At 35.1% G+C, this 11,452-nt stretch overlaps 2 protein-coding genes across 2 annotated transcripts; one reads left to right on the forward strand and one right to left on the reverse strand.

The window, feature by feature from the left end:
* Positions 1–1,421: 1,421 nt before the first annotated feature.
* LOC145218964 (calcineurin subunit B type 1) lies at positions 1,422–8,425 on the forward strand. The gene is made up of 7 exons (XM_080086387.1): positions 1,422–1,651; positions 4,563–4,653; positions 4,737–4,776; positions 5,175–5,351; positions 5,784–5,843; positions 5,931–6,115; positions 7,727–8,425. Exons 2-7 carry the CDS (start codon positions 4,651–4,653, stop codon positions 7,772–7,774), a joined length of 513 nt encoding a protein of 170 aa, XP_079942513.1. The 5' UTR covers positions 1,422–1,651; positions 4,563–4,650; the 3' UTR covers positions 7,775–8,425.
* LOC145218956 (mediator of RNA polymerase II transcription subunit 29-like) lies at positions 8,315–11,331 on the reverse strand. Its single transcript, XM_080086377.1, has 6 exons — positions 10,956–11,331; positions 10,227–10,399; positions 10,096–10,154; positions 9,607–9,694; positions 9,297–9,395; positions 8,315–8,772 (listed from the first exon to the last, which is right to left on the reverse strand). Exons 1-6 carry the CDS (start codon positions 11,050–11,052, stop codon positions 8,650–8,652), a joined length of 639 nt encoding a protein of 212 aa, XP_079942503.1. The 5' UTR covers positions 11,053–11,331; the 3' UTR covers positions 8,315–8,649.
* Positions 11,332–11,452: the final 121 nt, after the last annotated feature.

Genomic DNA, 11,452 nt, shown 5'->3' on the forward strand with positions numbered 1-11,452 from the left:
CAATTTTCGCTCAATGTAATTTAGTAATTGCATTTTAATACTAACAAGTATATTAATTGTTTATAAATATGTGGCCAAATATGTTAATCATTGTCATTTTGTGGTTATCATTTATATCAAAATGAGGTTGTTATCGCGTAATTCTCATTTGTCCACCCAAACCTCAAAGTGGCCGTTAATGCCTCAAAATAATAAGATGACGTTTGCAAATCAAATGCATTTGAAAAAAAAACATGTTTTGCGTTTTTACAAAAATTTAAGCTTGTAACGAAAAATTAGCTTACCTAAACCATTTGTGTCGAAAATTAATGTAAAAGTGCATCGTTTTCACTCGTTTTTTCATTGTCTTGATGTCACCACATGCCGTAATGTTTTATCATTCTTTTGTCAATATTCACATACACAATGCAAGTACCATTTGTAAAATTTTTATACATTACAATTAGTGATATACCGAATCGGCTAAATTTCGATTCGGCCGAAACCGAATATTCGCTGGTTTTGCCGAATAAATTCGGCCGAATCAACTGAATCCTTTATGACGTCACGCGAAGTCGTACGCTACGCGTTTGACATGAAAAAATGTTTATCTACCATGCAACTAGTGCAGGATAGTTGTGTTTCGTCCTCATTTCAGTTCTGTGGGGTTTAAAATGGCCTCAAGCATGATTGGCAACCTGTCAATGAATTACTAATTTCTTAACCACAGTGTGAAAAGCGATAATGTGTTGAAAAAGATAAACAGAGACGCGATTTTCGTAATGTTTGGGCTTTTGAAAGATTGACTGGTACCTTAATAAGCAGAAAAGACACGTTTAACGCTTTAAACTTTGTGTTCGTAAAAGATTCGGTTTCGGCCGAATCGCAACAAATTATTCGGCTGAAACCGAATCTTTGAAAAAATGACCGATTCGGCCGAATAAATTCGGCAAACCGAATATTCGGTACATCTCTAATTACAATCATAAGTGTGTCATGTCAGATTAAGTTCGTAAAATCTATTCGTTATTAGTTTTGCTAGCCGTACAGAACAACTACTGTATTACGGTATCTGAGGAAAGTGTAGAGGGGTGCATACGATTGCAAAACCATAGAATATAGTATTCTGCGATAGGTTGTAGCGAGCGAGGAATTGCATAAATATTCCTGATGTTTTAACATTATTCTTTACTGATGTTTTAGAAACAAATAACATAACTTCTTGCTGCACCAACAACTGTATTCTTAAATTATGTGAGAAATGCTCGGCTTGAAAGGGCCCAAGGGGTCAACATATGCGATTGAGAGTAAGCTGGCTCTGTCTAGTGGCAAAACAATTACCGAAACAAGTAAAAATATTTTGCGAGTCACAATTCCATAGAAATCATTTTGCTCGAGGCGGATATCAGATTTCAGATTTAGATTATTGTTGCAGAAGTGAAGGTGTTGGTTAAGTTGCGTTGCGTTTCTGGTTTACTTAAAAAGCCTCACAGTTTCTTGTTTTGATCGGTTTTGTTTGTTGCTGTTTAATCAGTTTTTAATTTTTGCCCGGCTGAGATTGAAGAAAGGAACAGTTGTGATGCAAAAGTAGCGTTATTGGCATGTTTACTGGTAAAATTCATTCGTTTTGGAATTTATAAAATGATTTTGCAATTAAAGTCTTCAAAGCAAGGTGTGGTTGCTTTATTGTTTTATTAAATATTTGTTTGTACACACATTTTTGTTAGTTTGTAAAGTGGTCAAGCTTGATAATATTAAGTAACACTGCTGTTTCTGTTTGTAGCTTTGGTTCTATTATAGTCAATTTAGTCATCAATGTAAAATTATGTGTTTTTTAACCATATGCTAAAGTAAAATTTCAAGTCAAAAACTAGTTAAAACAGATGGTGTAACATTTTTCCTAATTATGAGTTGACTGAAGTATGATTTTTAAATGACTTACTTTTGCCATTTGTGACTTTAGTGTTTTTTGGCACTGTACTTATAATTTACTCACAGATTATGAAATTTTTATTCTAATGTTTGTGCAACTTACAATCAAGGGCATGTTTTTTTCTACCCCCTGTGTTTTAATTTGATTCTCATTTACAATTTTTGTTGCTTATTGATATTATATGTCTACAACATACATTGTGAAGAGCAGTTATTTTGTGACTAAAATTATAAACAACAATAAAAACATCGTCCAAATACGTAATAACCTGCAGACAGTGCACACTGTTTTGAAAAGTATATAAATATGAGATCCATAATGAAAATGTATATATTAGCTTTTTTTTATCAAACTTTCCTGTTAAGTATAGATTATGTGTGTATGTATATGATTTAATAGACATAAATTAGGTATAAAAACGTTGTGAAAATTAGATTACAAGTCAAATAATCTAATTTGATTGTAACACCTTTTTTACTGCGTTTCGTTGTACTGCGTTTTAAAATCCACCAAATGAATGCTGTGATATATATACTTTCTTATGTTTTATAGTTTTAAGACAGTGGTTCTCAATCTTTTGCGGATCGCGTACCACCTGACAACCTTTTCTATTGTTGCGTACCACCTAAAATCTGTTTAATAGATAAACCAAGAAATATGCCCATTTTCTTAACCTAGTTAGCATATTTAGCAATTTCAAAAGAATGTCCAAAACACGAGTTTCGCCCAAACCAGGACTGATCAGTTTTGTCAGTTGCGTTGCAACTTTATATCGGACTTAAATTCAGTAATAGGTAAATCACAGAAATAGACTCGCGTACCACCTGAAAAGTTCAGACGTACCACAGTTGGAGAACCACTGTTTTAAGAAAAGCTATACTATGCAACATGTTTTCCAAAGATCTTTTTTCCGTATTGTGGCCTGAATTGTTATGTAATTGTGTTGCAAATGTCAAATTAAGTTGGACACAATCAAGGTCACAAGAAAAACCATTGTACAGATATACTTGTAATATTTTAGTGCTTTGTTTTGCTTGTTATGGGTCCCCTTCCCTGAAGGGGACACATATTGTTTTTGTCCGTATTTTTTTTTCTTTTATCTTTTTTTCTTTTTTCTGTCTAACGCTGGCTTGTGAGACCCGTTTGGTCAAGAAAAAGTGCTTGAAATGTATTGAAATTTGGACATATGTTAGATATTAATCCAAAATTGGTCCACCTGAAGTTTGACCCCAAATTACCCAGCGGTTCACCCACAGGCCCCCGAAACGTACATTTTTTAACGCTGGTTTGGTAAAGAAAAAGTACTTCAAATTTATTCAAATTTGGACATATCTTAGTTATCAATCTGAACTTGATTTTCTAGAAGTTTGACCCCGAATGACCCAGCGGTTCACCCACAGGCCCCCGAAACGTAAATGTGTCTAACGCTCGTTTGGTCAAGAAAGACACTGTAGGCAGAAGTACCAAGAGAGTAACTCACTGGTTTACGATAGCGGGAGGGCTCAGCTTGACGTCGGACAGACGTTTTACGAGACGTCGTTTCAGTGATTAGAAATCAGCTGTTGTGCACAGCAATGCTATGTCATTTTATTAAGTTATCACTCACGTTTTTAGTTTTGGCGAAGGTTTTACACCTATGACGTGATTTAAACCTAATAACCGTGCTTCGGTTTTGTATATGTCAAGCAAAACTTTGTTAATCGAAGTAAAGATGAAAAAGTTAACTTGACTTTTTTGCCAAATAAATGTTTTTTTAAATGCTCGTTGTCAGGTTGGCCGCCGCATGATCACGGGTTACTTAAGGTCAACTAGTAGGTATTACAAACACAGTTCAGACCTTTCTTTCGTCATAACGTAGCGTTTTTTTGACAATCAATTTAGGAGTCAATACTCATGTATAAATTAGGCTTGACAGTATTGTTGAACACCAAGGACGGCGTGCTATTGAAAACGGTGTCAAAAGTCAAACAGTCGTTTGGCGTGTGCACACTGAGAGGTTACTACAGGTCAATGGTACTTGTTTTGCGAAACAAAGTTAAATGAAAAACAATTTGTTATGTATACACTTGTAGCAAATTGCTTTTTAATTTAAAGTGTTTGTAACACAACTGTTCAGCTTTCTAAAAAAATGTGTTCAAAATCTGACCTTGGGCGACAATATCTGGGTCAAAGCAAGAGATTAGATTAAAGTATTTGTTACGTTTTTTAATGTTTTTGTAATCACATGACAATAAGAGTGCAAAAAGAATATGAACAATTTTTTTTGTTGGGTTAATGCTTTCTAAAAATTTGTCCTTAAGAATCTAAAAATCACCGCAACATTTGTTTACTGTAAATCTGCACAAACGCGCGTGTGGGGACCCATTTGTTTTTGTTTACAAAAACAATCATATGTGTAGATCAAATGATGTGTATAGTAAATTGGTAAATATCGTATAGAATATATAAAATGGAAGTATATCAGAAAGCCACTCTTCTAGTTTTTTTTAATGTAAACCAGAAATGCTTTGACATAAAATCAAATGCCCTGTTTATAGTACCAAAAGCAGTGCTGTTATACAAACATCTGGTTTTAAATAACAACATCCCCTGACTATCTAGTACATGATAATGTTGTTTGCACAAACAATATTCTGTTTCCTTTCAACAGGAGGGTATAAGGTTAGTGTTTGTGGCCAAAAAGATTGTATCTTTTGTTTGTTGATGAGCTTGTCAGCAACTACAGCAAGACAGACAATATGGTATGTTTGATTGATTTTTCCTGCACGATTTCCAATGTTTAATGCATAGCATAAAGTCTCAAGGGAATCTTTTTTTATTGCAGGGAAATGACCTCAGTATGCCGATGGAAATGTGCTCCCATTGTATGATGCAATTTGTTTGTTTGTATAAATTGGTTAGGTTCTAGTGTTGTTTTTATACTTTTATTTTCCTAAACATAATCTTATTTATCATTTGTACTAAGTGTGTACGCCAAAACCATCATACAAGTCATAATATACGGTATTAGATAGTTATCAGTTCTACTTTTCAATCACTAAAGTGCCTTTCCTGTTCTTTTTAAAAACATTAACAAAAGTATGTTAATGAGTGATTATGAAGTTTGGTGGAAAGCAACAGACTATATATTTTACTAATGTCATAAAGTTTAAGTGCCCTCCATGCATTTGTATGTCTGGATATTAATAATTGACAACTGCGTTTGGAAGAGTGTCTGTCTGCAGAGAACTGTTTATCTCATTGTGCTAGTTTTTGTGCACAGTTGACCCTGATGAAATAGCCAGGCTGGGCAAGAGATTTCGCAAACTGGATCTTGACAACTCTGGCTCACTGAGCATCGATGAGTTTATGTCTCTGCCAGAATTGCAACAAAATCCACTTGTGCAAAGAGTGATTGAGATTTTTGATCAGGACGGCAATGGAGAGGTTGACTTTCGTGGTATGCTCTTTATAGCAATGGCCCACATATATATACCGTACATATTTATACATATCAAATAAAACTTTAGAGTTTTTGGTTTTCTAAGATATATATATAACACTTCAACAGGAAAATTAGAAGCATAATTATCATAATGGTAAAAAGTGAAATTCATAAAACATCAACCCAAATCGATACCAAACAAATTAAATTTATAACATCACATAACCAAGCTGCAACAACCAATGTAGCGAAAACCTGAAAGAACAATGTTTTTTGTGAACTTAAATTTATTGCCATATAGTTCATAAATTTTCATTCACCGGCCAATTGGCCTGGAAATTCTATCTTTTTGTTCACATTTTACTGGACATGCAAATACTCGCCCTTTTCTGGGGTTCCATTTTTGTGTTGTTTACTTTATTTTTACACATTTTTTTTGTTTTCCAGAGTTTATTGAAGGTGTCTCACAATTCAGTGTGAAAGGAGACAAATCATCTAAGCTAAAATGTATGTTGTATTTTCATTTTCCAAAATTCACCTTCAAATCACAGTTAATACAAATTTCCCATTAACAAAACTCTTTTGCTGTTTTAGTTGCATTCCGAATCTACGACATTGACAATGATGGCTTTATTTCCAATGGGGAATTGTTCCAAGTACTTAAGATGATGGTGGGAAACAATTTGAAAGATGCCCAGCTACAGCAGATTGTGGACAAGACTATAATTTATGCTGACAAGGATGGAGATGGAAAAATCTCATTTGAAGAATTTGCAGCGGTAATCAACTTAAATATATCAGCCAGCTGGTCTAAAACCAAACTGCAAGAGCTTGTAAATAGTAAATACACATTTTGTAGACATTTTTACAAATCGCTCTTGTTTTGCAGCGGTAATAGTAACAGCAATGGCAAAAAGTCTGCGCTAAAATGTGTTTACTTGTAAAGGCTTTCTGACAGTTTTGATTTTGATAATGGCACTTATATTCTGTCTGACATTCCCTAATACAGGGCAATTTTTGTGTTTGAAACCTTCTTCCTATTTGTAACAATGTTGTTGTTTCACGTCAAGGTAGAAGAGAAGATTTCGCAAGTGTTAATGTTTTCCAACCTTAATTATGTTCGTAAATTTCCAGCGAAAACTTCTGCAAACTCGCGTAAATGCGGCTAAAACCGTCGCTGTTGGACGGGTTAAAGAGCTCTTTCCCTCTTTCCGCTGTCAAGTACCAAAACCGCGAAAAAAATCGATGTCGCTTTTTTAAGTCAATACTTTCCAACGTATTTTAACTTTCAATGCGAAATTGCATTAAAATTTAATATAAAATGAAACTAACGTAACATTTTTAAAACATTAGCTCAGTTGAGCACAAAACAAAACAGTTTAAACCTACTTTGAACGTGCAAAGCTGTAAACAAGGTCGCACGAATGTGTTGCGTCAAAAACGACAGGTTTACGACCTTAGGGAATGAAAGGCTGTTGGCAACTTAGTGTGGAAAAAGTGCCAGCATCTGTCACTCTATGAAGCATAACATAAATTCGTCGATGTAGGCTAAATCTGCGCCAATCGCTTGCATTAAAAAATCGATGAGGGTCATTTTTTCTGCCTTTGTGGTTATCAGTTTGACAGCGAGGAGTGATATAGCGGCTTTAAGACGGCGCTTGACACATAAGCCTTTGTAGTTTGTACATTTACGCCGACAGTGTTTTAGTAAGCGCTGCCTAAATGGCCTAAATGGGCAAAATGCTCACATATTTAACCAACGTCAATCGAACGCGTTTTTGCATCTCGAATACTGAAGATATTAGACTAATGCCGACAACGCAATCGATTTGCTACGTTGGTTTTGCATGTTTGCAATAGTGTTTTGTATCTGACCTCTGAACTTACACTTTGAGCAGGGAAAATTTTATGTTATCATATGTCTTGTTAATAAAACTCACAACCCAAATCACCCAGAAATTGTAAATTACCTTTCTACTAACTGCCACTTCCTAACTGAAAAATTGTCTATCTCTTAGACAAAATTGCCCACTATGTTTTATTTGACACACTAGTCCTGTTAAACTACCATTTCTTTGCTTACTTCTGTTTACAGTCTAGGTCAGGGGTGGGCAACCTTTGTCACTGTGGGGCCAAGTACAATTGCGATGATTATAACGCGGGCCGCACCTTTATATAACACTAGGTGATTTTACTTCGTTGCATACTAAAAATGCCTTACTACAAGTCAAAATTCACATTTGATTCTAGGAGCATATTGACAGGTCGCAGAAAAATTGGTTGCCCACCCCTGGTCTCGGTATTCCCCGTAATGGTACTTTTCATTACTTATTATTTTCGGTTGCAAATCTGTTAGCAGAAAAAATGGACAACCTGTTTTTTTATCACAGGTGGTTTCATCGCTTGATGTGCACAAGAAAATGGTAGTGGATGTTTGAACACACAACACTGGGACCATCTATGACATGTACTTAGACAAACAGAAATTTATATCAGTCCATCCTTGCCAGAATGAACAATTTAGGGAGGTTCCCATGACAAAAGTACTTCTTCAAAAACCAGCTGATTCGTTATATTTGTTTGCTGTCATGTCTTGTGTTTTTTTTTTTACTATACCCTGTTGAAACCAAATCGCAAGTTGCACTTTATTACTTAATGCAGTTTGCGCCTGCGAGATTCTTGACCTTTTTGCAATAAAATTATCTTAGGGGATGGGTGGGAAGAATTACTGGTATATTTTTAGTTTCTAGTACTTTGTGAAAAGGTTTGTTAACTTTTTTGCACATTAAGTTTCTTGTTCCACCATGGTTCTCGTTTGTTGGGTTCTATGATTTATTACAAATGTGCATGTCTATGAGTCTGCTTCCTAAATATTGTGTGTGTTTTTTTATCCATAAGAAGGGTACAACATGTTTCTCAGTAAATTGTTAGACATCACAGCAGACGTTTTACTGTGAAGCACTAAAAAATATGTAAAGTACATTTAGCATAGGTTTATTGTAAAAAATAGGTTAAATTAATGCCAATGTTCGGTTTATCACTTTATTGACATGTGTCACCAATAAAAAGTTATGTTTGTTGTTTATTAACTTTTTTGTTTTGAAAGTTTGTATACTCCAATTTCAGAGGGTGATTTTTTCCTTGCATCATTTTGGAATGTAGAAGGCACAAAACACAATGAGACACAAAATGCCTTCACCTTACAATGCAAACAGCCATACACTTAAAAATTGGGCTTTGAGCCAGTGAACCTCAATGAGAGAATTGTCTAGAAATTTCTCGCAATACAGTAACAAACTAAATGCACAAAATGTCAAGATGTTGGGTGGGTGGTTTGATGCTCCGCTAGTTTGTTGCAGCACTTCGTTAAGTGACTGTGAATGTCTTTGGCACATCGAAGTTGAAGCTCCACAGTATTGACATAGTTGTTATACAGCTGAAAAAAGAGAGTTTCATGGAGGTACAACACATGTAAAAGCTATTGGAAGAAATTGGCTTGTATTATTGTCAATTCACATGCCCTTATTTTGTTACCAAGCTTTTTACGCATTAGGTAACACTTATTATTGATAGTGGTTTCTGCCGGTAGAAATGCTTGGTCACCTAACACAGTGCTGTTGATTTGACTTATTTGATAGGAAAACAGATTGGTAGGATGAAAGTGTGCAATAAACACACTACAATACCAAGGTGTACAAACTACAAAGATTTTAAAGCAGGAAAAAACTAACAAGAATTGTATGCTCAAGAAATTAATTACAAAGGTTTTGCTTTGGCTGCAAGCTTTACAAATACCAGTGATCAAGAGTGTAGGATTATTTTTTAAAACTCATGTTATTGCTTTAAATGATTTATAAAGTGAAATTAATTGAAAGGGATTTATATAGGACTCTTGTGAGTCTTATAAGTCCTTATTTTTATACTTGCTTGTTGGTACACAACCACGAAAAAACACCATACCTGTGGCCCATTTGGATTGGTTTTGAAGTTGACGTTGTGTAGAAAAGGAGCCTGGTGGATGCTTGCAAGTGTTTGAGAGAGCTGTTGCCGAGCAACCATCTGCAAAATTTACAAGGATGTAGATTTGAGTTAGTTCATTTGGCCCGGTGAAAGAAAACCGTGACATCATCGCACTAAGTCAGAAATAGCTGCCAAACATTAAATCAGTATGCAGTGCAAAAATGTGGAGGTCACAATTGGCGGATAATAGCTAAATGCACTGTTGCTACATTAATTATTTCTTTTCTACCTTACCATTGCTAAATCTTACCAGTTGCAGCTCCAGTTGATCACACAGAGTGTAAAAGTGTTCCAGACATTTGTCAAACCTTGGAACACTGCTACTGTCAACACCTTTCCTAAAAAATGAGTTTAAAGTATTTTATTGTAATAGTAAAAGTATACATGATTTTGAAGCTCCAATGAAAGCTTTTTCTTGCAATTAACCAGCAACTTAAGTAAACTGAATAGTTTTCTATAGTTTAACTAGCAACACACAGTTGGTGATTTAGTTTGCAATAAAGCGAAATTTGCCATTCAGTTACATTGTCAAATAAAGATATTGTTGATAAAACAGAAGGTCTAGTTGTATTATATATGTTTGTTTTGGTGGGCATCAATTGCATCTTATTCTACAAGTTTTAATCTGCAGACAAAATGAATATGACTAAGCTTAAAACCTGGATTTCACCATGTATTAAATGTACATGATGTTGGCCATCAAGCATGGTACTCTTGACAACTGTAAAGTAAAACTTACTGCATATCGTCCACACCAACACTGACCGCAAAGTTCTGACTTGCCACAGCCATCAGGTTCTAACACATTGTAAGGATTAAGGATAGGCAGTATAACTAACACATAAAATCCTCATATACTGCACCCCTTACCACTAGAGCTTCTTTCAAGTGTGGAAGAATACTTTTTGCTTTGAGTATGGGGTCTGTTTGCTCTTGTTGTTGCTGTTGCTGCTGTTGTTGTTGCTGCTGTTGTTGCTGCTGAGCTGATTGCTGTTGTGTTTGTTGTTGTGCTCTTAATTGCATGAAAGGTCCTGTTTGTCTTACTGTAAGTAAAGAGATGGGTGATAATAGACATAAACTGTTTGCCGAACCTACATTGTTATGTGAAGCGATAAAATGTGCTTGGCTTTTATAGAACAAGTTTAGGTAATAAGTTTTGAAGATTATTAGACTTTATGTGAGTACATGGTATCAAACCATACAGCCTGAGATTGGCACTGTATGGTACTTGACGTTGGTATTTTAGGACACATGGATTCAGTGGAGCTCAGTACTCATGGTATAAATGTCATTTCGTTTCTATTTTCTGGTCAATGCTGATTGGCTCAAAGTTTCAGCAGAACTATAAAATTGTGGTGACCACTGGGGTCTGCTGACAATGACACACAAATTTGAAAATAAATTTAATTACTTGAGTAAACACTTTGGAAGACTGGCACCCAAGAAATATTAGTTGATAGCCTGAGTATTGTTTGTTGTATAGTGATTTAACAATGCATTTTTGATTCTCTATTATCCTATTAGGCATTTAAACTTTTTTAGGCATATCCAACCAAAATTGAATCACACCTTCAAGTTCAACATGCAATTAAAATCTACCTTGGCCAGATGTTGAAACCATGGCTCTGTTGGGATGTTGTTGTCCACCTGGGTTTGGCATCGAAGTTGACGTTGTCGGTGCGGGTTGTCGCATCATTTTTGAGATTTAGTTATATTCTAACTTAATTTAATAATAAAATAAACCAACCAAACGCATGGAATCCAGTACATAAGATAGCCAACTTGACGTAACCAAAAATCACTTGCTAACACATAGAATTTCGTAGGGAGTGTGGAAAACACACAAATCAAAAATTTCGCCCTCGTCTACCGCATGGCAAACACCAATAACGTTTTAATTCACCAGACGACTGGACAAGACACTTCTCTGGAGTCTCGTGGACTGATTTTACCAAAATAATGATCAAACAGGGAAATAACCTGCTTTTTGTGACGTAACAAATTGTAAAGTCTCTTGTCAAAGCAGAGGAAAAAATATGTTAATGTTGTTTTGTCCACGTCTAATAGTGTATGACTCATTTAATTTTAAACACAAG

Source organism: Phallusia mammillata, chromosome 1, assembly GCF_965637545.1.
Source record: "Phallusia mammillata chromosome 1, kaPhaMamm4.hap1.1, whole genome shotgun sequence".
In the NCBI taxonomy this organism is placed as follows: domain Eukaryota; kingdom Metazoa; phylum Chordata; class Ascidiacea; order Phlebobranchia; family Ascidiidae; genus Phallusia; species Phallusia mammillata.

Coding starts and splice junctions, on each gene's coding strand:
- LOC145218964 (XM_080086387.1), top strand. Junction 4,777..5,174: donor GATGGAAATGTGCTCCCATT/GTATGATGCAAT, acceptor TTTTGTGCACAG/TTGACCCTGATGAAATAGCC. Junction 5,352..5,783: donor TGGAGAGGTTGACTTTCGTG/GTATGCTCTTTA, acceptor TTTGTTTTCCAG/AGTTTATTGAAGGTGTCTCA.
- LOC145218956 (XM_080086377.1), bottom strand. CDS start 11,052: ATGATGCGACAACCCGCACCGACAACGTCAACTTCGATGCCAAACCCA. Junction 10,400..10,955: donor GGTTTCAACATCTGGCCAAG/GTAGATTTTAAT, acceptor CTTTACTTACAG/TAAGACAAACAGGACCTTTC. Junction 9,396..9,606: donor ATCAACTGGAGCTGCAACTG/GTAAGATTTAGC, acceptor TAAATTTTGCAG/ATGGTTGCTCGGCAACAGCT.